General features: G+C 47.8%; 10 protein-coding genes; 4 read left to right on the top strand and 6 right to left on the bottom strand.

Moving 5' to 3' along the window:
- Window positions 1-369: 369 nt before the first annotated feature.
- On the top strand, window positions 370-3,064 carry FFUJ_06431 (uncharacterized protein; the record flags this gene model as incomplete). XM_023579755.1 has 5 exons in its annotated part: window positions 370-445; window positions 496-1,844; window positions 1,927-2,370; window positions 2,426-2,542; window positions 2,723-3,064. The coding sequence occupies 5 exons, from the start codon at window positions 370-372 to the stop codon at window positions 3,062-3,064; spliced, it is 2,328 nt and encodes a 775-aa protein (XP_023432534.1).
- A 416-nt stretch (window positions 3,065-3,480) lies between these two features.
- FFUJ_06430 (uncharacterized protein) lies at window positions 3,481-4,582 on the top strand (the record flags this gene model as incomplete). XM_023579754.1 has 4 exons in its annotated part: window positions 3,481-3,732; window positions 4,011-4,019; window positions 4,046-4,319; window positions 4,368-4,582. 4 exons carry the CDS (start codon window positions 3,481-3,483, stop codon window positions 4,580-4,582), a joined length of 750 nt encoding a protein of 249 aa, XP_023432890.1.
- Window positions 4,583-5,492: 910 nt separating this feature from the next.
- FFUJ_06429 (related to cycloheximide-inducible protein CIP70 (cytochrome P450 family)) lies at window positions 5,493-7,161 on the top strand (the record flags this gene model as incomplete). XM_023579753.1 has 4 exons in its annotated part: window positions 5,493-5,690; window positions 5,740-6,121; window positions 6,183-6,400; window positions 6,448-7,161. 4 exons carry the CDS (start codon window positions 5,493-5,495, stop codon window positions 7,159-7,161), a joined length of 1,512 nt encoding a protein of 503 aa, XP_023432533.1.
- Window positions 7,162-8,799: 1,638 nt separating this feature from the next.
- On the bottom strand, window positions 8,800-12,120 carry FFUJ_06428 (uncharacterized protein; the record flags this gene model as incomplete). Its single annotated transcript, XM_023579752.1, has 1 exon — window positions 8,800-12,120. The coding sequence occupies one exon, from the start codon at window positions 12,118-12,120 to the stop codon at window positions 8,800-8,802; it is 3,321 nt and encodes a 1,106-aa protein (XP_023432532.1).
- A 1,588-nt stretch (window positions 12,121-13,708) lies between these two features.
- Window positions 13,709-14,862, bottom strand: FFUJ_06427 (uncharacterized protein; the record flags this gene model as incomplete). XM_023579751.1 has 2 exons in its annotated part: window positions 13,709-14,433; window positions 14,487-14,862. 2 exons carry the CDS (start codon window positions 14,860-14,862, stop codon window positions 13,709-13,711), a joined length of 1,101 nt encoding a protein of 366 aa, XP_023432531.1.
- Window positions 14,863-15,236: 374 nt separating this feature from the next.
- On the bottom strand, window positions 15,237-16,574 carry FFUJ_06426 (related to endo-1,4-beta-glucanase; the record flags this gene model as incomplete). XM_023579749.1 has 2 exons in its annotated part: window positions 15,237-15,917; window positions 15,966-16,574. The coding sequence occupies 2 exons, from the start codon at window positions 16,572-16,574 to the stop codon at window positions 15,237-15,239; spliced, it is 1,290 nt and encodes a 429-aa protein (XP_023432530.1).
- Window positions 16,575-18,371: 1,797 nt separating this feature from the next.
- FFUJ_06425 (uncharacterized protein) lies at window positions 18,372-19,313 on the top strand (the record flags this gene model as incomplete). Its single annotated transcript, XM_023579748.1, has 1 exon — window positions 18,372-19,313. The coding sequence occupies one exon, from the start codon at window positions 18,372-18,374 to the stop codon at window positions 19,311-19,313; it is 942 nt and encodes a 313-aa protein (XP_023432529.1).
- Window positions 19,314-19,398: 85 nt separating this feature from the next.
- Window positions 19,399-22,697, bottom strand: FFUJ_06424 (uncharacterized protein; the record flags this gene model as incomplete). XM_023579747.1 has 7 exons in its annotated part: window positions 19,399-20,002; window positions 20,051-20,904; window positions 20,956-21,064; window positions 21,115-21,658; window positions 21,717-22,070; window positions 22,120-22,489; window positions 22,536-22,697. 7 exons carry the CDS (start codon window positions 22,695-22,697, stop codon window positions 19,399-19,401), a joined length of 2,997 nt encoding a protein of 998 aa, XP_023432528.1.
- Window positions 22,698-23,777: 1,080 nt separating this feature from the next.
- Window positions 23,778-24,806, bottom strand: FFUJ_06423 (uncharacterized protein; the record flags this gene model as incomplete). The annotated part of the gene is made up of 1 exon (XM_023579746.1): window positions 23,778-24,806. The coding sequence occupies one exon, from the start codon at window positions 24,804-24,806 to the stop codon at window positions 23,778-23,780; it is 1,029 nt and encodes a 342-aa protein (XP_023432527.1).
- Window positions 24,807-25,046: 240 nt separating this feature from the next.
- On the bottom strand, window positions 25,047-27,047 carry FFUJ_06422 (related to cocaine esterase; the record flags this gene model as incomplete). Its single annotated transcript, XM_023579745.1, has 1 exon — window positions 25,047-27,047. The coding sequence occupies one exon, from the start codon at window positions 27,045-27,047 to the stop codon at window positions 25,047-25,049; it is 2,001 nt and encodes a 666-aa protein (XP_023432526.1).
- Window positions 27,048-27,706: the final 659 nt, after the last annotated feature.

The raw sequence follows: 27,706 nt of genomic DNA, 5'->3' as shown, positions 1-27,706 counted from the left end.
AATTGATTTATGTAATGTTAGTCTGGTACGGTAAATGGAACGAGGAAGAAAGGGAGGCCTGCCGACATGGGCTTTGGAGAGGGTTCACACGTCTTTGTCCGCCTTTATTTTCTCCACCTTGGTGTACTGAGTTCTCTCTGCTGATTTAAGCTCCCAGCCATGGTCCAATCCTAACCTTGCGACCAAGGCACATTCAACTGTGAATGCGTGACAACTAGAACAACGGCGCTTGACATGACATAGCGGCGGTTTTATGCCTAAAGGTTCAGGCTGGGGGCGGGGCTATTTGGTCACAGCATCGATTTATCACTCATCGCATTCCATTTCCATACATCACACAAGGTGTCACATAGAAATCCTCAACAAGCCATGATATACTGTACTCTATGCGGAATTCATATCACTGCACAGACTGGCGAAACATGGCTCCAGGAGTTTCGAGCAAGTAAGTCCCTGTCACTATTGGCTACAGTACCTAGATTCTAATTTGACCAGTCTGGGTTGAGAGCGATTTAGTGGACCATGTCGCTGTTTCTGGTGTCGGCCGACGGAGCAACAACGACGATGAATTTTTTGGAACCGCTCCAGATGATCCAAAGAAGCGCTACGACGACGATACTGGGCCAGGTACCACTATCGATGTGGCTTTGACACCCAGTAGACCAACCATTTTCACACGCTCCCTAGATGAAGATGTCTCGGCTTGGGGCTATGGATTTCACGCATCTTGCTGGAGTATCTTCACAAAGTATTCCACCCCGAACCTGGGCCACTTATTTGCGGCGTGTTTGTCCATGCCAACTGGCCAAGAAGCCTTCCTGAACTGGGGTCATGACTATGGAGGAGCAAGCATACTGGAAAAAGGGTTCGAAGTGCCGACACAAGATACTCGCTTCCCTGACCCACGAACTATACCCAATCCCTTTCGATCAGATCCGTTTCACATCCCCGCCCTAGCCAATGCAATCCAACAAACAGCTCGCTTACAGAACGATATATTCCTAAGTCATGTCACATTCAACACTAAGGCCCTTACTAAAGACCCCTTCTTTCGCTTGTCTCCAGATATCTTACAGTTAATCACTGTATTGCTATCAACCTCAGAAATTCATGCAATACGGCTTGCATCCCCGGTCTTTGCCTCCCTTCAATTAACTGAAAGATTCTGGGCCTCACGGTTCCAACCAGGCCACGAGTTCGAGTATATACCCGAGGTCATAGATCATCCGCCTGAATCATGGAGAGCCTTCTACTCATCACTCCAAATCTGGGCCCTAAATGACCCTCATATGGCTAATCGCAAGCGAATTTGGAGCCTTGCGAAAACAGTGCATGGCCTAGTGTCTCAGATGGAGGACATACCTTGCCAAGGGAGGCCCCTACAAACTTGGTTTGAGACTTCTGCGGATTTAGATGATACTTCAGCTTGCTGGCACACGGCGGCATGTGCAAGTACCCAACCGAATGATTCATTCCTCAATGGCAATCGAGTTTTACGAGCTCGCATCCTCAGTTTCTCGCCAACGCTCATGATGCATAGGATGTCTGTATCATTTGTGAATCTACCAGAGGGGGTGTTTGTTTCTGGCCTGGTCCTGATTAATCACAGCCATGAGCGCTATGTTATCGGGTACATACATGAGGGTAATATGGTTGACATTCATCTTCCTAATGCACAACATATCCAAGGCTGGGAGCTTGCCTTGCATACATCTGGCGTTAAAGCAATGGCTCTTATCTATGAGGATGGGGTACTATCTAGCTGGGCCGGCGACCCGGCTGGTACTCCACGATGGCGCTTAGCTGGAGCCCCCGGCCTTTTAGCAATCAAAGCTGAGTTTGATGTAAGTTTCTATCTGACTGGACTCTCTTCTCCTTATCAATTATAACTTCATGAACTGAGATATAATTTCTGATATTTTGCAGGCCATAAAGCTCGTCAAACTTAGCCGACAAGGCTCACTTGATGAGCTCAGCTGGCGCAATAACTGCCTCTGGTATCCTCAAGTTCCACCGATGGGACTTCTTTACGATTGGAACAGGGGCGATAAGCCACCAAGCGAATTTAAACTCCCCTTCACACGCGTCTTCTTTGGTGAAGCTGATGACATGTATTCATCAATCCTTACTGAGATCGTTGTTTGGATCTTTGATGTCTGCTATATCTCCGGCATGGAATTCCGCTTTGCTAATCCCTCCCATAACCGGCAGCTTGGAAACACTGGTCCATTCGACGAAGAGTTCCCTGGACGACGAAACTTCTCGGACTCACATGATTCAAATGTGTCATTAATAATAGATGGGGGTGCTGGAGAACGACTAAAGAGTCTTGAGGTTCAAGAACGAGGAGCGACTGTCGTGGGCATGAAGGTACCCAAGCCAAACGAAACCTCGCTCGTCAAAAATCGGTTGCTTACTCTTCTAGATAAACACTACTTTCAATCGACATGTACAAACTCCGGGATATCCTTATGGAATACAAAAAGGTTGGGTGACAGTCCAGCCTAAGGGATCCCGAATTGTTGGAATGTTTGCCACCTGCGTACGTATGGCCTTAATTATGCTGCAATATCGGTATTATTTCCTATGGAGATGCTAACATTTATTGCAACAGGATAATACGATAGATAATATTGGTTTAATATCAATAGACTTAGTAAATAGCGATAGAGAGAAAATACATAACTAGATATCATTTTATACATAATTTTGGTTATACCAGAGACGTGGATTGCTTGGCGATGGCTTCAATATCGCGTGCGGAGCATCCAGTGTTCAGTTGATGGAAGAAGAGGGAATGCAGCGGATCCAACATCCTAGAACAGGAGGTTCTTGTCCTGTTCGCGGCAATGCCAATGAGTCTTTTGATCTCAACCAAAGAGCAAATTGCAGCGAGGTCGATCGCTGTCATCATCGTGCGGCTCTTCCTTGCGTCTTTAGCATGGTGGATCTTGACCTAGATCGATCTCGCCGGATTGGCAACGCGCAGCAAGGCGAGTCAGAATTCAAACTACGCATCAGCGGTCAAAGGTCGTCTCTACCGGCGTGCTTGATAGTCTGGTAGGCCTCCCTACACTTGTGATTGAGCCCATGTCAGCCGTCCACTAGGCATTCTTGGAATACACACACAGTTGATTTATCACGCCATAATTCAACCTTTTTGGTTGGTGTTTCAATGGGGACCAAGTCCAGAGACCAATAAGGAAACTCGATTTCCTGTTATGCGACCTCATTTCAACCCATTACGCAATTCAAGAGTTCAGTGCTGTCAACCTTGTTGCCTGCAAAGGTACCCGCGCCGCGGACCTGATATCAAGGCCCAGGAGTATATAGCCCAGTCCAATGCAGTCATGGAGCACCATTAGATTCTTACTCATTTCTTAAATCCTCCCTTACCGTGTTATTTGCTTGCATCACGCGCCTCACACGTTGGAGTCTCTGCAACGATCAATCTGACTCCATCTTCGGAGTCCTTACAACATGCCTCAGCTTTTTGAATCAAATACTGACCAGGAGAATTTATTTACATTTGACCAAACCCCAACTTATCTTTTTCGACCCCATGTCCCACGCTCAAAGGGCGATACGAGTGTCGCGCGTGTCACGGCTCCAGCCTTCCTTGGGGGAACGGCATATTATAGAGATGGGTTGTTATGCAGCCAAGATATTTTGCAGCTGCCAACCGAAAAGGTTACTTCAAGACTCAAAGACCCTACTTTGGCACTGCAACTGGTTTAACAAGAGCCCCTGCAATCTCATGTCTTGGTCTAGTTCTCTTCTCTTCCTTCTCCAATATACCATGTACTGTCACACAAGAGACTTTGAACCAAAACCACAATTCGGAGATACCAAAATCATAATGATTGATACCCGAGAATTTCCCGAAAAAACATTCCTTCGCGATCTTGATGCGTTGGAGTGGCTGCGTGAAGAACTAGACCTTACAGAGCTTCACGAAAAGAGACGTGGCCAGTTTTACTTTGGAGAATACCTTACTTAAGGCTGTCTAGATATCGAAGGTAAGTGTGTGGAAATGACAATACAGCAGCTCGTTGATGGGGGCCTTTTTACGGTGATATGTCCTGCATTGAACAAACCCAATAATTGGGCAGACTGGGCAATATCAGTCTGCGAACTTCGAGTCGGTATCAGGGAAAGCCATATCGTGGATCAAAAGCAAATTCGATCTGCAATCTTCGTGGCTAAGGATTGTGTCGGGGATCGATTTCTTGTACCCTTTGCACTGATGTTACTGGGAGTGCGAAGCCGACAGTCCGACAATTCGGCGATTGCGAACGTCTTCCAGTCCCTCTTCACTGGTATGTAAAGCACGCAGTGGAACCAACAGTCACTAACATGATATCAAGATGAGGAGCTCAATTTTCGAGGCGTGAAGTATGATCAGTATTCTGGAAGGATGGAAGAACTCAGAAGATTCCGAGAATTGATGGAAGCCGTTGAAAAACAAAATGATGAAAACCCCCTGGCCGAGACGACAAGGTTGATGGAAGGACTAGGACTGTCAACCAACGGATTACCCATTAAGAAAAGTATCTATGTTGGTCCATTTAGCGACGAGTAAACCCAGGGCTCAATTATTACGCACCAAGTTTTGGACCGCCAATACAAAAAAAACCTGCAAATGAGTGGTAGAGCATTCCTAAAGTATGTAAATATTGGCATAACTATGGTATAGGTAATAAGATCAAATTGACGTTATAACCACCCCAAGAGTGATATTGATCCTTCTACCATCCTTGACAGGTGCTCTAGCCACAGTAGAAGCGAGAGCAGCGGTTATGCACCTCAGAGTCACTGCCGCAGATAGCCTTGTTGAATAATAAGTTCTCTCTGCTAATTTAAGCTCTGTGCCACGAGTCTCAATTGCAAAAAACACATCTCCCTCACAACTCAGACATGATACCACAATGCCTGACTTGTTGCTGCAGCGTGAAGACTTTGTTGCAGTCAGGACGCGCTGATGATGAGAAATGATGAAGGCGATTACAGCGCCATAATCTTGAACACCAAAACAAATTGGGAGAGCCCTCGACTGGATTTATATGCAACCGCAACCAGCAGACTCCTCAACACAGGGCATTGATGCAAGTTGCTGAGTGCTGGTCACATTGGGTGGATCAGTAGCAGTCGCAACCACAGATTTGAGTACACTTCTTGGCGTTTCTCGACCCGAATATCCATGCATGAAATGCGAGCCCATAGACCGACGTAGCCAATTAAACTAGTTGGATAATGATACACAGCCTCGACAGCTTACAGGCTATGAGTTAGGTCTGTCGATCCATATTCGATTGGTTGCGACTGCTGAGTTAGCGCTTACTCTCGTTTCATCCTTCAGACACTTTATAATGCTTCCCTGTGTCGCATCGTTCTCGCAACTTTGTCTTTTTTACACTTAGTCTTCCCTTTGTTTCTAAAGACGTTCCAGGCTGTATAAGCTCCTCTCAAATTGTGAATATCTAAGCTGCGCTATGGGTATCTCCGTGATTCTGGGGCTCGTCTTGCTTGTCACAGGATGGTTCGGATGGCGAAGAAATACGATAAACAATAGTCTTTACGGCACAATACCATGCGTTGGTGTTCAAAAAGATGAATGGTTTGCATGGACCAGAGCAAAACTCCGTAGCTTCTCAAAAACAGAAGAGTGGATGAAGGAGGGATACGAGAAAGTGAGTAACGCATTCAACAAAGACATGGGCTCACTGACCCTTTCCTAAGTACTCAAGACACAATCAACCATTCATCATTCCTTCATTTCGAAAAGGCAAAGTTCTCATTCTTCCCCCCGCCCAACTAAAGACCATCTACAACAAACGTGAGAATGAGCTGCAAGCTCACGATCCAGCCTCAGAAGCTCTTTCTTTTGAATGGACCGTCTGCGATCAGGAGGTTTATCCAAGCAATTACACAGTCGATGTGATTCGCAAGTGGATTACCAAGAGATTCGACGAGTTTGCAGCTGAATTGCAGGAGGAACTATGTCTTGCCGTGGATGAACAGTTCGGCATGAGTCAAGAGTGGAGAGAGGTAAAGCTCTGGCCAGCTGTGCAGAGAATATTCACCCGAGGCCTGAACAGAGTTCTTGTGGGATTTCCACTATGTGAGTTGTTTTCACGGACAACAAAGCAGTCAGTATGGCTAATTAACCTTAAACATTGCAGGCAGAGACGCAGTGTTCCTTGAGACCATGCGCCGGTTTGCTATCGACATGCCATTTCAGGGTTTGTTCATAACCTTAGTTCCGAAAATCCTCAAGCCGATTCTGGCTCCCTTGATATCATGGAATTCCAGACGGGACACAAAGGCAGGCATCAAGTACTGTGCCCCAATTATACAGCAGTATCTGGACAAGAATCGGGATCCTTTGCAAGAAAAGCCGGTAAGTTCTTCATCTCCCGATTCGGACTGCTTCTGAAGGTCATTTAGGTCAACATCCTCCAATGGATCGTAGAAGCCAGTGCCGCCACTGGCGACCCCTCTCAACTCAACCCTCACCGCATAGGTCATCGCATGATGATCCTTAATTTCAACCTCGTGCAAGGCGGGTCAATTCCATTTAGCACTGTTCTCAGCGACATTTGCAATGGTGAACACGCAGCCTCGACCTTCTCCCAACTCCGCGATGAGGCAGCATCAGTCTTGGCTTCTAACAAGACCTGGGATCGCGCAACCATCTCCAAGCTCGTCCTCGCCGACTCAGCAATTCGCGAGTCAATGCGCTGGTCCGACTTTGGCCTCTTTGCACTCCCCCGTCGTGTCAATTCCCCTGGTATAACTCTCGACAATTGTATTCACGTTCCGCCTGGTGTTCATATCGAAGTCCCGATGCATAGCATACATATGGACGAGGACTTTTACGCAGATGCAGGCTCCTTCAAGCCGTTTCGCTTTGCGGACGGAACTTCTGCGTCTCGTTCGGCTGTGACTCTTGACGATAGTTTTCTTGGCTTCGGTTATGGGAAGAACGCATGCCCGGGGCGATTCTTTGGCTCGCACGTCATGAAGGTCGTGTTGGCTTATTTCGTTATGAATTATGACGTGGAGTTTGGGGATAAGGAGCCTCCAATGAAGACCATGTGGGAATACAGAATACCAAGGGAGAACACTGCCATCAGGATTCGCAGGAGACTTAGTCATTGATATCTATCACTTGCGAGGAAGTCCCTAAGTCCAACCACATCCACTCAAAACTATATCATACTACACAAGCATCTATCTCAACTATCATCACGAACAGCAGAAAATCTAACTTGCCCATATAGTATAGTCGTATAGTCGTTCTTTATCCACAACAAATCTCGATCTTGTTCCATATAGGGTGATCGTCAGTTCGTTGCAACTTGTTGGAAGCTACTGTTACTCAATAATTCTAAGTTCTCTCTGCTAATTCAAGCTCTCAGCCACAAGTAACAACTGCAAATAACGTTCAGCTCACAACTTAGACATTGTACTAAGTCTTCTCGCCATTTTACTAATTCCTACTGATACAGTTAAAATTTGTCTGAGCGTGCTTGGTTTCGAGCACCGGGACCAAGCTTCTGTGAAAGTTAGGGTAGAGTTACCTTTTATTGCCCGGGGATATTAATTGCCCTTGTCGTGCCTGTGCTTCTCCTTACGTAAAGCGGGACTTACAGCTTTATACTAACTATTTACCTTCTACCTTTGCTATTATAGCTGACGAAGGCCGTCTTCCTGATGAGTAAGGATCCCCTTTAGACTGACATCTTGCCTGTAAGGTATCTTGATTGACTATAAGCCCTACAGTACATAATTCATGCTAACTACAACTAGTACTCGAGCCCGATTTCCTTTAATACCTGAAGATCTACTTGCTGTTTATCTATAAAAAGCTTCGCTCTCTTGGCCATGGACCTAACCTACTCTCTGGTTCTATCTCTAGTTTTGGTCGTATCTATAGAAGAACTTAAGGAGTATAAAAGCGAGCTGGTTCTTGAAATCCTATCTTTCACAGGTGGGGATAGCTACCACCTTAGCTGCGTAAGGTTTATATAAGCCTCTTTAAAAAAATACTTTACTATTTAGAGGGAGAATTTAGCCATAAAAGTAGCAGTAGTGATAATGTAACTCTATAAACATGTCAGCTATTACATCCAGGCTGGCGACTAAAGCTTCAATAGCTAAGAGAACAGAAGCTGATCAAGTTCATAAGATTAATACACAATTTTTTTAAACACGATGGAAGCCCTGTCCACAATTAGAGTACAGGCCAGTCACACTGCTCAATGGCATGAGCTAAGGATCATTCGAGAAGATAACGGGAAGCATTTGAGAAGAGGCTATGCGCTTGATTATTGAGACATCTATCTCATCCTGGCGTGCTATGTATCTTAGCTTACCTGAAGCGTCTGAAGCAACACCTAGGGAAGTTTATTTTCCCATCGCTTTGCTGACGACATCAATGTAAGCCCGAGATTTATTGAACATTTGCCAACGGAGAGAGTAGATCATAATTGTTGACTGCAGTAGAAAGTCCTTTTCTTTTAAAAGTGATCTTGCCCTCACGCTCATGTAGAAGAGGTCTCTCATCCGCCTCATATACGCCAAAACACTCTTTACTTCTCGTAATCAGTTTTGAATTTAGATTGCCAATGTCTAAATGCAACAGTAAAGGTTAGAATGGCAGTCAAGTAAGCGGAATTTGACAATCCAAATGCTCAATGTTGGGTATGATCACCGGATAGGTTAAACACTGTCTTGATAATAAAGGAGAGGGCCTGCCATTGTAGAGTAACCAAGTTATAAGATATATAAGAATGCTTACGCAACAATTAGATCAAATCCTTGCAAAATCCGTTCATCCCCTAAACAGCCTAAACACGAATGTTGAGGAAGTAATAAAACCCTTTTGCCCTTTTGGATACCAGCAGCAACAGCTGCTAGCCTTCCCTGCCAGTTGCCAGAAACTCTCATAATCGCCTTAGTTAAAGGAAAATCAAAGAACTCGTCCCAGCAATCGATGGAAGTGAGATGCCCTACTCGATTTGCTATTGTGGGATTTCTTCCTGTGGCAACTTCCTCTGATGAAAAGTGAGGACTACAGGCACAGTCCACACGTAAGGTTGAGTTCTCCAGGCAACTGATAATGTTCAAGTCCCCCAAATGTTTCCCACTATCATTCAGAGACACAACCGACTCTAAAATGACGACTTGAGTATCCCTCAAGCCCCTGACTCCAATGTCGACAGGCATCTCGAAGTCTGTCAAGGTCAGATGAAGGGTTGTGCTAGTGAAAGAATTCAATAGAAGCCCGTCGAATAGTTCATGATCAACCATGTGCCAGGATGAGAGATCGCAGCCTCCCAACATTGGCTTAGCTGCCGAAACGAGGAACACCATTTCTGGACGTCCCAAGTTTCCCAATACTCGCCTAACTTCACCCCTTGCTGAGACAAGAGCAGGGTCCATGGTCATCGCCGACGTCAGGTAGATCGAATCTCCTGACGACAAAGCGAATGTTCCAAGAAGAGCTCGTGGGTCTATGTCGAATTCGCCAGACTCAAACATGGCGATGCAGGCCAATGAAACAGCAAGTTGATTACTCAACTCACCATGGAAGTTGCTGTGGTCCGATTTAGGGCTTGAAATGATGTGCGAGTATCTTCCACTCTCATCCTGTACCGTTTTCAACCACTTGGGCCATCGTATATCCTGTAGTGAAACCATCAGCGCTTCCATGCTCACAGTCGCGCCTTTGAGACTCCGATACAGTGTTTCCGAGAAGGCTAATGCCGACAGGAGAGGGATCACTGGATAGAGATCATGTAACTTATCCAAGTAGAGACGCAGTTGGTCGACATCCAAAACTGAGTCGTGTAAGATTGTTGAAAGGATGTTCGGAAGGCCGCCAGCCGAAGTCAGTTGGTCAGACATAGGATGCAAATTCTTGTTTGCTTCTTTGGTCCGTTTAAATATAGCGGCGTCGTCTCTGGTACCCATTACAAACTCGAATGTCTCTACCCCTTGAGAAGGCGATCTAGACAGTAGAAACCCATTTCCTTCAATGTGTATATCGTCTGGAAGGATAGAATAGTATTCCTCATTTATTTCAACCTTGCGCCGGTGCTGGCGATTGTACCAGCCAGCGCAACGTTTGTGCTGAAATCTACACGTCGATCTCGCACCCATGAGGTCGATCTCATCGAGATCTAAGTTAACGTTTGCTGGCATTGCGTCACCAGATGTCGGGTAGATGGCGTGGCTTTGGCTGTAATATCCATCTGGGAGGGGAGATGAATTTGACGGTATGTTATATAGTCGGGTTGCATTTGGGGCGCAATCTCTACATGAGTTACACCGACCGCAGCATTCTAGTGGAAATAATGGTTGATAAGTCGGACAGCTCGTGCCACCCTCGCGATGGCAATACTCCGTGCAGGGCATCTGCTGAAGGGAGCATTCGCATCCTACCGCACTGTGGTCTCTCAATGATTGACGGTCGAGACATCTACAATCGGAGCAAGAGATAACAGGCGGTTCTGAAGTGTAATCGGTCAGTAAGGGGACCCAGCGGCGGTGGCTGAGCTTCTTAGCGGGTCTTCCATCGAACATCCTCTTTCCTGTTCTAGAGGGGTAAGGTAAAGCTGAGGCATATTCGAAAATCCAGTCCTCATCATCAGCATTGACCCCCGGGCGACTGAATCTTTTGTAGCGAATCATGACATCTTCTGCATTAAATCCTAGGTGCCCACTGATCTTGCGAAGTATACGTATCTGTGCTTCTGGTGTCGAACTCTTGTCGCTTGAATAGAAATCAAGCAGAGTAGAAAGATCCGTGAGACCAAAGCAAGGGGGCAGCGATATGTCATCACTGTACAGGAAACCTCGACCCCTTCTCACTCCACGGCCAAGGAGTTTGTGGTATTGCTTCTTCAGGAGACCAGAAGCGTTGATATATAATGCTGAGTGATTGGCGAGCATTTTAAGCCACAAGGGGACATTCGGCTCGAGCCTCTCGGTGAGAAGTGAGATCATGTTGAGCGAGATATCATAGTCAAATCCCTCCTGGTTCCAAGGTCCTATGACGATGCCAAGAACTGCGATACAGAACTCCTCCATGGTCACTCTGCTAGTATCAAGTGATAGGGACCCTTCAGTCGGGATAGGATGAGAATAGAACTTCATTCGTGAAAGGGGAAGAGACCAAGAAACGCCCTGGCGACCTGAAGACCGGTTCTGGGAAGAGGAGACAGTGACAATTGAGTTGCACATTAAGCAGTCGTTCTGATAGATGCTGGCAGTTTCTTTTAGTAAAACTTCAAGGTCTGGGTATAAGTGCCAGGATGACATGGCAAGCAAGATGGACCCAGAACTGACACGTTGAGAGATTCCTTGTACCAACAGCTCCATCCCTCGCAGTGCAGAGATCCATGCCTCCATGACACTTTCATATGGATCATGAATGGTGCTGACAGGCAACTGGAGATTATTCAGGATAAGGTTGAGCTGTATATGCTGATTTCGTCTATCGCTGTCGGCGGTATGAAGCCAGGCTCTAGCACTGGCATCCCAGGCAGCCAGCTGTTGCCGAGAGATTATTTGCTGCGAGGCCATAAGAGACGCAGCCTCCGCTGTTGAAGTAAGATTAAGAGTCTCGGCAATCTCTTGCTTCCTTCTCTCGACAATTTCTACCCAGAGCGAGGTTGCTTCGTGAGGTTTCCAGACTCGTGCTAACAGACAAGCCAGCAAATGTGTTGCAAGCCCTCCAGTGCCCGACGTAGCCCCGGCCCAGATGTTTAATCCGTCAGGCCCTATCTGGTCCGCGAATGGCCCAGATTCTTGTGCTGTTTCATCAATTCTAGAGCAAATTTCAGAAACTCTAGAGCCATATTTGGAGATCAAATTGGGTATGGCTGGGACTTTGGCCTCAAAAAGAGCTCCAAGCTGACGAGCGGTAATATGGTGCTGGCCTCCCTCGGCATCTTTGATACGCCGGACTGATAAGGCGTTTCGGACGCCATGAAATTCCAATGGGGCTTCCACTTTAAAAAGCGAAAAGTCAATGTTGAAAGCAGCTGCAGCCACTGTAACCTCGTTGGGAATCGATATTGCTGAAGCTGTGATTTTGCCTATAGAAGCCATCTTGAGGTAGAGCTTGTTGTTGCTGACAGGAGATCCAAAACTAGGAGTACGAGAAGGTTCAAGATGATCGACTCCAAGAATACCCCTTTGCCCTACTTTATGGGCATAAGGAATGCTAGCTTCCAGGTTGAAAATAAGGCTCTCTACCCCGCTTCATGGCGCTTTCGGGTTGAAAATAGGGCCTCCTGTCTCGCCTCGCCGCCGCCTGGTGATTGGCCTCGGAGCTGGAGGCTTTGCCCCCGGCCCGCAGGACTGCGGCATGCCTGTTGCCCATACGTGGCATTACAGATAAGAACTTCTATCAATTCCATCGACTAGACCTAACATGTTATGAATAACATTTTTTTGTCTAATACCAACCTGCTACACGAAATTGAGGCCGGATATACCTAGACTTTCTAGTCTGACATGCTGGTCGCTCTAGATATTGACAATGTCTTCTTACACATAAGCCTAAGCCAATGCCACCTCGGCCAATGACTTGTAAGCATAAAGTTCGGCTTCCCCTCTTACCGTGCCGCGCCGAGATACCCCACATGGATCCTACCGTCGATCTCAGAAAATAGGATAGTGGATTGTAGGCCTGGTGCTGGGCTGCTGGGTTGCTTTCGCGTTCTTACATTTACGTTTCCACTAGCTGAATTCATTCAAGTTTCTCTCTTTCTCTCTATCCTTTGAATTACCATACATCTTTTTACTCATAATTATGATTATGATATTTGTTCTCTTGATAGAATTAGCATATTTAATCTCTACAATAAAAAGCAAAGACTTAGCAGATAGTTAAGATAAGTTAAATTCTTAATAACCTATAATTCTTATAACAGCTTTAACCTTATCTTAAAGAGAAATAATACTTATGCTGCTACTAAGCTACAGGCTTACTGAGGGTACTAGATCTTATTGACAAGGCAGGCCATGAAACCTCAAAGCCATTCGCGAATAAGTGTGCTTCCTACTTACCTGGTCATCGTGAGATCGACAAGACTCAGTTTCATATCACATCTCATGTGTACCAACTACCTTGCCGCACCGTAGTGCCTAACAGGTTAGAACACAATGCGGCGAATGACCGTCAACTCTGGGCCAATATCAGACTCTATTACCATTTGAAGGAGCTCATGAGGAGAAAGTGTTACCTAACGTGACTTTGGGGGCTTTATGGATGATTTGTCAAGGTAGTGACATCTGGATGCTGGTGGGTCGTATTGATAAGGGTTGTGATGAACTTTGCGCAGTATTCGCCAGGTAGCTCATGCATTGCTTAGAGCTCTCAACGGCTTGGTCCAGCAGCACGAAAGCATAGTTAAGATCCTGGCTGTCGTGAACAGGGCCCACTGGCTGGTGGAACAGGAAGCCGATGACTTTGAAGTGGATGGAAGGATCGTAGTCAAAAGCTTTGTTCAAGTTTCAGATTAGACAGAAAGAAGCCCATCACAGAAGCATGGAACTCATAAATCATCAAATTCATTGAAACGAATTTAAACAGATACCGTCCATGATAGACTACCGCCTTCTTCTCCTAAATCAGAACAAAACATTAGCAATCGCCTCACGCTGACCGAATACATAATTCATAAAAGTCACACTACCCTTCCATCTCAGTCCGTCCAGGGTGCTCATCATCCCATTCATCCTCAACATCCACATAAGAATCCTCTAGAGATACTATCTTCCGTCGATTTCCACCTCCATACAACGACTCAAGCTTTCTGGAATCCATGAAGACATTCTGCATCTCTGATATCAGGTGCTCCTCTTCGGCATCATCGTCGGACGCTCTGAGTCGGAATCTGACAACTCTTCGTCCGACGCCAGATGAAAGGAAGGGCTTGAGGAATGAGAAGATGGACCAAGCAAATCTTGCGAAGAGAAATTCTCGGCTTCCCTCGACAAGAGTCTCAACGGGCCTGTTCTGATATAGGGCAGTGAACTCTGCTTCCCTTCCGTCAAGTACGTGAAGAACATATTGGCTGTTTGCCTCCACACCATTTGCTTGACCGCTTTGCTTTGGAATGAGAGCAAAGACGCTTTGATCAAAACAGACGTAGAGGTCTGCCTTGAGGGGTAGAATATTGTGCGGGTCATCGATGGTATGTGACCCACCGCCGTAAAGACCCATGCCATTTTTGCTGAACCAACTCTGTTCTTCCCTTGGGATCAGATGTGCCCATGTGAAAGCATAGCTTGTATTTGTGACGGCGCATCGCTTTGCGTAAAGTGATGTTCTGGATGTTGGGACACTCCACCATTCAGGTAGTCTGTCATGGGGAAATTGCCAATCTCTGAAGCTTGGAACAATTGCATATCGATCTGAGATGTGTCAGTGAGTGATTCCCAGGTTATGATGAGCGTCTTGTAATTACCATCGCCTTCGACGAAGAACCAGTAGTCTCGCTGCAGAAGTATCGTTTCATCATCAGATACTCTATCCTTTCCTCTCTCATCCCTTGCTAGGTACCCTTTCTCAAAAGCATTGTTCGCAATGATCTGACATGCGGTAAGAGCCGTCAAATAGTGCACACCAAAAGCCCCCTCTGTCGTATTGTAATCCACGCGCGGGAGGCAAAAAAGAAGGTTCAACGGTTTCAGATAGCCAGGATGATAAAAGCGGATCTGATCTCTGTTAAGATCTCGGATCTCGAGCGACGAGACGGCTGATAATGAGCGCGGCATTGGAACGCGATGCTCCAAGTGGCTGAGATGAAGTTGATGATGATTGTTGGAAGCAAGAAGACCCATGACGTTTTTTTTTTTTACTTGGATTAGCTCTTGATCAGCGACATCTCAGCCACACGTGAAGATGACGTACATGGATGATGCTGAAGAGTCCACTAATGCAAGCCACTCGGGACGGTTAATATCGGGGTACGAAATCAAGATCTGGTGTTGGAGACGTTGATGAATTAAAATACGTTGAAAATAATATACTCCGAAAAGACTATCATTTATATACAGTTATCAATACCCAATATGTTCTCCTATCCTAGAAAGAGTTTTTTCGCCCCGACATACGTGTCAAGCTAGTGGACAGCTGTTTTGCATATGTGCTCCAATAGCTTCCCAGCAAGTGGACACTCAGGATCCATATTGAACATCGGTGTTGTTTGATGTTCTTACAAGCGGTGAGGACCGGGATACGCAGGAGCCTTGACCGATGAAGTAGATCCAATCTCTCCAATTCGGATGTTGCTGAATGTCACTTCAGGGTTGGGCTGCACCTTGACGATGTTCTTGGGATCGCCCTCGGTGGCGTCACAGGGTCCAGCAACGCCCTGATCCAACCAGGCCATGAAATCACCCTCGCTCCACCAGACGCTCATGGCGAGGACCATACCGCGGGACATGGCATCGCCCATCTGCTTAGTACCGCCGAGGCGCATGTACTCGTTGGCGCCGGTGGCAGCGCAGTACTTGTCGTTGATGAAGTTGATCTTGGGAGGGCCGGAGATGTTGACGACGGCGGACTCGATGATCTTGTTGTCCTGGATGTAGTGGCGGTGCAGCTCGATAAGGTCGCCCTGCTTGTTGGCGACAAACTGTGATGTCACGGTGAACTTGCGGGTGCTGTCGACCTTGTACTTCTTGCCGCGGCCGTAGAAGTCGGTCACGTTGATGCGGTTGTGGTTCCAACCGCAGCCGGCCTTGTCGCAGATGCCGGAGCTGCTGCACTCATCGCCTGTGCAGCCGTACAGGCCGGGCTTGTTGCAGGGATGAGGAGCGATGTGAGTTGCCCGGGAGTTGGCCTCCCAGATGTCAAGCTCGTTACAGCAGACACCTTGTCCCTTGATGTTGCCCTGTAAAGGTCAGTATAGCTATCATTTAGATGGAATAAGTGAACTTACGACTCCGTTGATGAAAGGAGTGACGTAGCACTGAGCATCACAGTATCCAGCACCATAGTATGCACCAGCCTTGCTGTTCTTGCTCGTACTCTTACCACCATCCTGGGGCATCTCAGAAAGGTACAAAGCACCATTCATACCACAAGGAAGCTTTTCCATCTCAACATCGAAAGAAAACTCAGTACCAGTGAGATGAAGCATCTCATACTTCTTCTTATTCTCCTCAAGCAGATACACTCGAGGAGAAACAAGCTGGTTGTTGATAAGCTGCTGGAGACGAAGCTTGTTGCCAGAAGTAGTGATGCCAGCGTTCTTGTAAGCATTCGAGTCCATGCCGCTGAGGATACAGTTCTTGGCGCAGGATGCTTCATCGGGACAGGCTGTGGCATTGGGCTTCTGACCCCAGTCACCGCAGCCGGCGCCGTTCTTCTGGTGAATGCCGTGAATACCTGCGTCGGCGACGATGTAGTTGGTTTGCTTCTTGCAGCCAGTCGCCTTGGTGCAGCGGTAGGTCTCGAGCTTGGGATGTTGCTCCTTGCCCTTGTCGGGCGTTTGAGCAACGGCGACCTGAACGGCCAGGGCTGAGAGGATGAGTGAGAGAGACTTCATAGTGAATGAGTTTCAGAGATCAGGCAGTGACTTGTCTAAGGAATGACGAGATGAAGAGCATGAGAAACATCGTCAAGAGCCGCCGGAACGCGGTTTATATCTATTCTTTCTCTGTCTTTCAGTCTACGGATAGGGGTCTTCCACTTTCGGCCTCACCCCGAAAATCAATGCCATGAAAGTCCTCACGGAAGCTCAACGACACTGCTCCGAATTCTCAGGTCACGACTCCAGCGTTATACAACGCCAACCAATCAAGATCCCTATATCTCCGCTCCCTCCGTTTTCCTAATTCGAAATGCCAAGCCCAACCAATAAAGAAACAAGTACCGAGTTTCAAATAGTTTCGCGGGCTTGACCCATGTTTATCGATTAGTGCGACCGAGGAGGGCGGGCCGAAATACCGCGATGATATAGCCCACGTTGTGATTGATTAAAATTTCATGGGTTTCAGAACCCTTGTCAGGTTCATGATCGTGTGGGGATTTCTCCAGATTTTCCCACCTACCATCCCAGCAGCAATTAGTTTGAACGGACGACTTTGGCTGCGGACCGTCGGGAAGGGATGTATTGAGCCGTTGAAATGAGAGTCATGTGAATGATTTTGGTCTTGGAACTTCTCCACTGGATAAATAAAGTCTCGCCGAGATGGAGACGCTGGGAGGGTATCATTCCGCCATAAGACTTGTCGGGCCGTAATCCATATTCTCGGTAAGGTCGATGGGTTTCAGCTAAGAGTCTGGGCGCAGATGGTTGAACCTTGGGGAGATGAAAATGGTCGGTTGCGGGTAAAAGCTGTCGTGCCATTTCGATGTGAGGATTTGGTGATGATTTCTGGTTCCAATTGACATGAAGTCTACTCTACGTAAACTTGTTGGAGTGGTCAAAGAGAATAAGTTGATATGTGAGTAATTTAAGCTCGTAGATAAACTATTCGGTTCCTGCAGCGGGATCCTGCAAACACGGGATGAACGAGGCGGAACGACGCTCGAGCCATCATCCCATCTTGTCAGCGTCGCGTGGGGGAATGCGGCTCATCACCAGCATCTGCCTTGTTGTCGGCATCGGCGTCGGCTGAGATGGGTGAATCCGATCGATTACAACTTCCAAGGAACATGGCACATGTCAACGAATATCTTTCAGCTCCTCGTCTCGTGGCATCTCTGTCGGCTTGTCGGGCCAGATTACCCTGTACCCAAGCCAACACTAGGTAGGAAGAAGTTAAGAACAGCTTGGAAACGGCCCGAAAGGGACAATCAATTGATTTGACAGCTTGATATTTCATCTGGCGAAGCTTAGGGTAAGTAGCGGTTTTTGACGAAAATGATTGTTCTGTCACGATACCAACCCGAGTCCAGCAACACCATGGGAACGTAGCAGCAAAGAAAAAGCAGCTCCAGCCAATAAACACAACCATCAGAAAGAGATGACGTTTAAGATTTCAAGTGACTTTCATGATGATTTTCCTATATAAAATCGATAAAATCGAGCAGAGGACGTTGGATTAGTCAAACTCAATTCGACTATCCCGCTTGTTGGTTGGCCTTGTTGTGCAACTCTGTTTCACTCGACACGTGATCTCAATACAACCTTCGCAATTCTTTGTCTTCTATTTTTGTCAATTGTCGGTAGTTCAATCACCAAACTCAAATCCAAGATCCTTTGAAGGATCAGCCTAGAGCGATTTCAATATCGAAAAGTCTACCCGACAGCCCGTTCCCGTTCCAAAATATCTCTGAATTAGTTTGCGCTCAATATCCAACATCTTAGACACCTTTGCTCGAGGTCAATATACGCGACATGGATGACCACCAAGACAAGATCGTCACTTTAGCCGACGGGAGAAAGGTTTCATATGCAGTTTTTGGAGCCCAGGATAATGATGCACCCACTTTCTTCTATCTCCACGGCTTTCCGGGGTCTCATCACGAGGGTTACGTGATTAGCAGCGCTGCAGCTCAACACGGCGTACGCGTCATTGCGCCGACGCGACCAGGGTATGGTGACTCGACATTTCAGAAAAACAGAAGGATTCTCGACTATCCCAAAGACATACTCGAACTAGCGGATATTCTAAACATCGAAAGATTCGCTGTATTAGGCGTCTCTGGTGGCGGACCATACGCTATTGCATGTCTCAAGGACCTCCCACCAGATCGTCTGGTTGGCATCGGCACCGTCGCTGGCGTCATGCCAATGTCTTTCTCGACACAAGGAATGCTTACAATGACACGACTTATGTTCAACGTGGCGCCTTACGCTACAGGAGTCGTGGGCTGGATCACCGATAGAGTGTTGGGTAGCACAGCGCGAGACACCAAGCACCCAGAAAAGTTGGAGGAAATGATGGATAAAGACATAAGTGCCAGATCAGCAAACGATAAGGAAGTTTGGGAGACTCATCCAGACTTTAGAAAGTCCCTAGAGAGAGCTACGAGAGAGGCGATGAAGCAGGGCGGATATGCAACTGCGTGGGAAGCTCGATTATTTGGAAGTGATTGGGGGTTCAAGCTGGAGGATGCCAAAGTCGAGAAGGGAAAGATGATAATGTGGCATGGAGATTTGGATGTCAATGTTCCGATTGGGGTGTCTGAGAAGGCTGTGCAGCTCATGCCTGGTGCAGAGCTGAGAGTCATGAAAGGGGAGAGCCATATGAGTTTGATGGTCAGGGTTGAAGAGTTCACAGTGGCTATGAAGGATATGCTATCGAGATCAATCACGGAGCCTAAAGCGGCCAAATAGAGACAAAATGCAATTGGATTGAGGTGATATCTATACCCATATCCCTCAAGCTGGTCTGATGATCTCTGTTGTTGGTGGTGAAGCATTATTGACAGTTGACGTGAGTGCCATCCAATAAGCTCCCAACCTCATCCAACTTTCTCTGCCACGAGTCAGACTCAACCTTTCTATCCTTCAACTTATCCTCATTCGGCCCCTCAGCATCCACAAACACATTCTCACCGAGTGTCATCTCACCCTCATACAAATGCTTTCCAAGATCCTTAAGTAAACCCGGCCCATGAGCAGCAGCATCCTTAGGATCCTTCCAAATCTTGACCTTGAACTTCTGGCCCTGTCGGAAAAAGAACTCCTCAGCCAAGTCCTGGTTCCTCTCAGCGAAAGGCTGCATTGAATCCTCGGGGATTTCGACAAGGCCGAGGATCATACCCTCCGCGAGAAGCTCAGCGACGGATTGGCGATGGTTGATCTCGGAGGAGAGGCTGGGGTTGAAGGTGATGTTGTTGGCTGCGAGGGAGATATTGGGGGACTTGACGAGCATGTGTGAGCAGTGGATTTCCTTCTCGTTGCCGTAGAGGTAGAAGGGCATGAATTCGGAGGGGTAGTCGATTTCACGGTGGATGGAGTTGAGAGGGCGGCTCTTGACTACTGAGTTGAAGGTGATGGTTCCATCTCTCTGATGGTATTTCCTGCAGGCTATTAGTAGGTTGACGATGAATCATGAGCTCGATACTTACTTGGTTCCCTTCTCGTACATGATGACATCCAGATCGCCAAGTACCTCGACAACATCCTCAATGAACACCTTCTCAGTCGACTCAAGCATCACAATACTATCCTGATTACCCCCAGTAAGCTCCTTATGAAAGTCTCTCAAGGTACTATCAAGAGTCGCAGACAGGATAATCTGCTGCCGTTTCGTTGCGCTATGGAACGAAGCCTGGAACGACAGGAACACCTCGGAGGAGCCAGGTGTACTCTGCACAAGGAACTGGACTTTCTTCTGACCAGGATCATTCCTCTTGCGAACCTTGCTAACCTCATCGCGGATGACTTCCTCAAACTCACGCATCAACTTATCAATAAAGTTCTGTCGAGTGGGGAATGGACTCATGACCACGTTCCGAATCACGAAAAGACTCTGGTTTGACTTTCCGACTCCCATTCTCTCCATGAACTTATGAGCGCAAGAGCCATAGTCCTCATGTAGAAACTGGGTTGATGTCAGGAAGATTGGGATCTCGGTGGGGTCAGTGTTGGCTGAAGTGATGGAAAGTCTATCGACGACTCGCTTCATGAGATAGTTCGCTTCTTCAAGATCAGTGTTCAGATTGCCATTTTTGTCCTTCCAATTGAGTGCGAAGCAGTTGATGTTGGTGTCGGAACCGAGATCCCGGATGATCTTCATGGCATCCTTGGAGGCGAAGATCTCGTGGTCTTTCTTTCCGATGATGAGATCGCGGATCTTGTCGCGTTGCTTCTCGACCGGCTTAGAGAGGAACCCTCGACTACCGTTGTTCTCGGCCGCGAGCATGTTGAAGGGGACGCAGATGAAGTCGTCGTTGATCATAGTTGCGTAGTGAGCCGAGAGCTATAGGGAACTTAGCACATGAGGAATGACGGAAGGAGTTTGGAGGCTTACTCTGGCGCTGGTAAAGGTTGCTTCACCGAGCAACTTGCCATAGCCATGATGATTGAGGCCGATGGTTGAGTTGGAGAACCATGCTGACATTGCTGACGCACCAGGTTTACTAGAAGAGACTTAGTCACTGTCAGATACTGGGACTAACGGGAAACTTACCTGCCCTCAACGCCATAGACACCGATGTTCTCGGCAGAACCCTGCGAGAGATACGGGCCGGACCATGTAACCAGATGCCTCATCCTTCCATCTTTGTAGACCAAGCTCCCAGCAGGATATGGGATATACCCAGCCTTATGTGGATCGACAGTGATCGAATCCGCCTCAGCCATGGCTTTGATGTCTTCAACAGTCTTGGGATCCAGGTACCACTCAGGCTCCGGCTTAGATGAACCCTGGTCCTCAACGCTGTAGCGTCGGTCGGGATTGACCATAGTGGCAAAGTAGCCTCCCCAAGCCGCATCAGCGTGGACGAGGAAAGATAGCCCATGCTCCTCTTGGAACTTGTCACGAAGACGGAGGATCTCGGTAAGTCTGTCGACCGCACCCTCTTCAGTGGATCCGATGATGGCTACGACGGCAAAGACGGCTGTTTCGGTCTTGACGCAGTCTTCGAGATGTTTCTCGAGTACCTTGATGTCGATTTGCGCAGCGTTGTTGACGTCGACGCCGATCACATTGCCAGAGCCAAGGCCAGCAATGGCTATGAGTGCACAGGTCAGTACCTGTTGGCCCTTGAATGTAGCGGGAAAATAACTTACCGACACCCTTGGGCCAAGAATAGTGGCGCGTTTTGCTGACAAAGTACTTGATCGGGTTCTTGACTTTGAACTCCCTCTCAAGTACCTCACGCCCAATGGTCTGGATGTTGAATTCATTAAGAGCGCTCTCGAGAAACTTGCTGGTAATACCAAATTGCTTGTTCAGCTCATTGGGAAGATCAAGAATAACCTCAGAGCTGAGGTTCAGCAAATCCCATCCTTTGAGATCCTTGAACAGTGTCTTCTTGGTTGCGTGAAAACATCGACTGGCATAGAACTTGTCTCCAATAAACTGGAGCTTTCCACGTCGCAGTGCAAGGCAGAGACTGAGTGGATAAAACTTGAGGTTTCGTGCTACCCTTGTTAGCATCCACTTCACCACGACGAGCATGAGAATACGTACCGACCCAGATAGACTCAAGATTAGCAATCGTCCCGTCACAGGTAATATGGCCCCAAGAAACCGGAGATTTCTGCACATCAGTGTTGTACCCAAACAGCTTACACAACTGCTGCCCAACCCGAAGTTCAACAAGCGTCGTCATGGGACTAGCCTCTAGCGCGACATTGTTCGGGTTGTACAGCATGGTCATGAAATACCCGAGGAGCGATGACATGGTAAGGTCAGTGCACATGTGCGCCTCATAGCGGGGTGACCAGAAGGGAGCTGAGTGCTCGCCAAGAAGCTGTGCGACCTTTTCGGTGGCGAGGCGGAGATCGGATCTCGCTTTGAGGAAGACCGGGGAGCGGCGGTATTCTTTGGAGATGAAGGCCTGGGGATGTTAGAGGGGGAAAACAGGGGAGGCGAAGGGTGCTGACTTGGTCTTCTGGGTGGTAAGCTTGACGAGCGGCGAGGAGTTCATCGAGAATGGTGTTGATGTTGGCTCGGAAATCTGGGAGGTTGGAGCCCTTCGGGCCAATGAAGTATGCGTGGACAGCATCGAACTCCTTGTCCCGGATATCGCCCTTTTCCTTAGGCATGATGATTGATTTATCAAAGGTGTTAATCTGGTGATCTTAAGAAGAGAGTTTTGGACCCCATCAGATGAGCCTACATGCCGCCAATTTATATAGCTTTCGGACTTGCATCTTTACCAGTTGACTGACGTATGACCTCTCTCCCTTGGCAGATAGATGGACAAGATCAACAACTCGTACGTAAAATATTGTCTCATCACACGGCGCGGAATGCTGCAAGACTTGGTAGTGGGGTTGATATGCAGCATGTCTTCACGAAAACTGAGACCTGCAGGCCGGAACGAACCCGGCCGGCGAGAATTGCAGCAAGGGATCCTCAAAGGCAGTATTCGTGTGAAGTCATTGAGGTCATGATGCATGCCAAAATAGCTACAAGGGCTTGGCCAGTTGCATTGCTACAATACGTACGGGACTGGGATTTGAGAATTACTCCTGCTCGGTTTTGTGGATGGACTGTAACTGGTGTCATGTCCACCGAAACCCCAGCTCTTAGCGTCTAGGTATGCAGCTCTGTCAAACGAAATATTTCGATGCGTTAAAGCCCAATCTAGTGAGTGACAGCAGCAAATGTGGCTTTCGATAGTTCCGAGCTGATCAGTCCCATGCAGGAAGGTGATCTTCGGCCCCGCGGCTTCAGCCGCCCGCTATGACCCGTGTCTCAGATTCGGCCAACCACGACACCCGTCAAGATGCAGCTATCTCGAATTAGGTGCCAAGACAGGGAGGCTCTTGGTGAGACAGCAGCTGAGATGCCTGTCGGTGAAGTCTCCCGAGTCGTCATTACGGCAGCTCGATTACCGCATAATGTATTTGCCTGCAACTGGCCGGTGGGCAATAATAGTATTCCACGTCAATGTGGCTTCGGAAGACGGCGAAACTGCCCATAACAAAATAGCTTATACACCACTAAATGGTTTCCGATGACCTGTTCCAGCCAGGGCGAATACACGGCACTCCTAAACTCTGGAGATTATCAACAATCTGCCTCTTGGCCCAGTTCTGTATTTGTGAGTAGCAGGATAGCTTCTAAGGCAGTCTAGAGCAAATGCTAGGCAATGAAGCTACGATACAATTCCTTGCTACCTACGAAAGTTGCAAGTATTCCATGATCATTCTGACAGCAACCTCGTCTCCCTTCACCGTACCGCTCAATTCCTCGTCTACCCAGCCTTCCGTCCATCCGCCCCCGAAATCGATGACCCATGCGTCGTCCGTTTCGAGATGAATCAATACATTAGATGCTTTGCCATCGCCCCATGTAATCCCAATCTTATGTAGGAGATCAACAGTATCCCGAACCTGAGATGCCCACTTCTTCCGACGGCCCTCGTCAATTGCAGAAACATCATCGATGCTTCCAAGTGTTGACAACTCCCAGGTTTCGGAGACAGGGATATATTCCTCCAGAAACCCAATAGTTTTGCCATTTTGGGGGTTCGTGATTAAGCCTAGGAGCTTTGGTACGCGGATGGCAGCTGCGTGAGGGGATACCGTTATCTTCCAGAGGCTTTCAAGTTCTCGTTGTGCGGCGTCCTCGCTCTTGCTGTCTCCGGCCTTCGAACACATCTCTCTCCCTTCGACTTGCACACGGGCGATGTAACCCGCGTTAAGAAGGTTTTCGAGAACATGGATTTCTCTAGTGGAATATGTTGGTAGGTTGCAATCTTTGTCGATGTTCAGATGGAATGGTTGGCCAGATTGACCAAGGAGGACAGAGTCCTGTCTGGCGCCACAGTCTTTCTGCACCACCTCTACTATGCCGTTCAAGGCTTGAAATGAAAAGGAATACTCCTTGGGGAAAAGTAGAGTATGGAGATCTTGCGCCAACGCATCTCCAGGGGCCGATGGTGGCGCTAGACGGTCGAAAGTGTCTCTTCCAGCCTCGACGACAGCATCGAGGATTTCATCGGACAGAGCCTCGGCTTCTTCGATGTCGTCATTGTCACAAGCCTCATTGTACCTATCGAGGAAACTGTTCTCAATGGAAGGGACACCCGTGCTTGTCTGAGAGCGATTCAAGTAAACAACAAGGCGAGTATTATTCCAACGGATGTAAACCGAAACCTCATCTCCTTTTCCGCTGCACAGCTCCTCAAGATGATGGTGGCTCATGATCATAAGCAAGGAGTAGGTTGAACTTAGTAGTGCAATATTCGACGCAAGAGCATCAAAGAACTCATTATGCATGGATAGGTGCCAGCGATGCACAATGCTGCCTAATGACACGTGATCTGCCTGGTGGCATCCAAGTCATAACGCAAGTTCGAGGAAGTTACAGTCACGAGGTCGACAGTGGTGTGGACAAATATGTTGGGGAAAAAAAGAAGTGCTTAATGTTAAAAGACGTAAATCTTAGACGTTGTCCCTAGGAATTGTAAAAGAAAAGTCTTTTCCAAAGACAGCCTTCCCATTCTCGTATGCATCAAGACGGGCGGTAATAGTCATATCAGTCTTCGTCATCTTCATCTTCGTCCAGCCTTTCGTCTTGATAACAGTATCATCCCTCTCAAAGTCCCTCTGAAATCGCTGCTCAACCTCCGCGGACAACGGATCGTCTGGCTTCACACTCGACTTCAAGCCTGTCCACCATCCATACTTCCAACCTGTTTCATTGACTTCCCACATACCATCGTCCCAGTCAACGCAAAGAGCTGTTTCGCCAGAGTCCCAATCGTTGGTGACGTAGTTTCTGTGTTTCGCAGGTCGAAGCTCAGTTTGTGAGAGGGATCCGTTGACGGCTGGTTTGAAAGGTTTGAGATACGAGTCTTGAGGGTTATCGTCACGCTTGGGGAGATCTAGAGTGCTGTGGGCACAGTCGATGGTGAGGTTTGTGACTTCAGGTGATGGCCAGACTAAGGGGAAGTACGTCGAGGACAAGGCAACGCGGAGTCGACTTCCAACGCCGATACGCTGTCCAAAGTGATTCAACTTGAGGGTAATGTCATAGAACTTCCCAGGCTCTAGAGGTCGCACATCTTCATGGCCATGCCGATGCGTCAGATTAAGAACGCCATGGGAAAATTTGGTTACCGCGCCACTGGGTAGTACCTCCGACAAGGTCGCTGCTACCAGAGCACTTGCTTTATCACTCGCAACGCGCACCTTCAAGACGGGGGCTCCGAGAAAGTCCATAGGTTCACATAAAACTGGTGAATCAAATACGAGACTTCCTCCAGCTTCAAGACGCTGATCACCAGGCCCTTCACCTTCGACGCCGAAGACTAACCATCTGCCACCTGCAAATCCCACTGTTTGAGGAGAGCAGATCTCAAGCTTTTCATCGCTGCTTGGATTGCCGGTTGTCAACTGGCCAGGCGAGAGACTCAAACGCAGCAAGGAAGACTTGGAATCGGACCAATCATCCTCAGCAACCCAGCGCCCAGGACGATGCTCCATATACGGTGCAGGAGGGGTCGGATCTTGAAGATAGCATCGAAGCATAGGCTCATGCATGATTCCCGTCTCGCTTCCTTTCAACCACTTATCCCACCACCGAATAGACTCTTGCAGAAACCCAATTTGAGGGCCGGGATATCCAAAGTTAGGGTACTTATGTCCCCAAGGACCAACAAGACCTTTCCTCGGAACTTTCAGGTTCTCCAACATTCTGAAGATGGTGTTGGTGTAAGGGTCCATCCATCCGCCCACGAGATAAACAGGACATTGGATGGAGCTGTAATCTTCTCCGATAGACGCATGTTTCCAGAAATCGTCGCGCCTCTGATGCTGGTGCCACTCTTCGGCGAAAAGTCCGCCTGATTCAAGTCGCTTTAGCCAGAGGTCTCGCCACTGATCACCAACTATTGCAGGATCGGGAGGCGACGAGTTGATTGAAAACATAGAAGCAGCCCAGGTGAGATTTTCGGTCAAGATACAGCCGCCCATGTAATGAATGTCGTCGTCATAGCGCATATCAGTCGAACAGATAGAAATAACAGCCTTGAGCTCGGGTGGTCGACGAGCCGCAACTTGCAATCCATTGAAGCCGCCCCACGAGATACCGATCATGCCTATCGATCCTGTACACCAGTCTTGCGCAGCGATCCAGTTCAGAATCTCCAAAGCATCATCTTGTTCTTGTGGTAGGTATTCGCCTCTTAGAATACCTTGAGAATCACCAGTTCCTCGCATGTCTACGCGGACACAGGCATAGCCATGGGCTGCAACGTATGGATGATTCATGGCATCACGCACGACAGTCATGTCTCGCTTTCGGTATGGCAAGTATTCGAGAATTGCTGGGACGGGGTGCGATTTAGCGTTTCTGGGTAGCCATATCATGGCTGACAAGACGGTCCCATCACTCAAGGTGATGGGCTCATGATAGATGATGTCAATTGCCGGAAGCTGCATTGTTGCTGCTTGTGAAACAAGCTTGAATACTGGACCAACTCCAAGTATGAAGCAATTGCCTCACTTTGTTCTGCCTTGCTCGATTTTCTTGAAAAATGGATATAGAAACGATGTCAAGAATAATTTAGCTGAGAAAAGTCCGCCTCAATTGACAGAGCAGCTTACTCCTCTGGGAAGGCAATCTAATGACCGTCGGCCAACCACCTAAATATCTCAATCTCACAAAAAGCATTTGCTACGCCGAGCGGCCGAGTTCCGGGTTACGTCGCGAACGATTATCATGTTATTCCCCGCTCTTCAAACGAACCCCGCCCCCATTCATGCAGATCACGACTCCATACGGATTGATAGTGATGCTTATCGCTGAACCAAGGATACAATTACCCTTCTGAGCATCGCTTTATCGTCAATTACAGGCCCTTCGGTTGCACTTTTAATACCCGGTCAGAGTTCGCCGATGAGGTATTATATAGCGAGACACTGTCTCCAACGCGTATGGGCGGCGTATAGAATTGCTGCCGTCGGATAGGACGGTATTTAGCTTGGTTCCTTATTTCCAGGTCTCAGATAAGATCGCTGAATATTTTGTATTAAGTTAAAGGTGACCACGGTATCTGAGCTTTGTCGATCTTTTGATCGTATGTGACACATTTCCCCCC

This window comes from Fusarium fujikuroi, chromosome FFUJ_chr06 (genome assembly GCF_900079805.1).
Source record: "Fusarium fujikuroi IMI 58289 draft genome, chromosome FFUJ_chr06".
In the NCBI taxonomy this organism is placed as follows: Eukaryota; Fungi; Ascomycota; class Sordariomycetes; order Hypocreales; family Nectriaceae; genus Fusarium; species Fusarium fujikuroi.
This window is presented reverse-complemented; position numbering and strand designations above follow the sequence as displayed.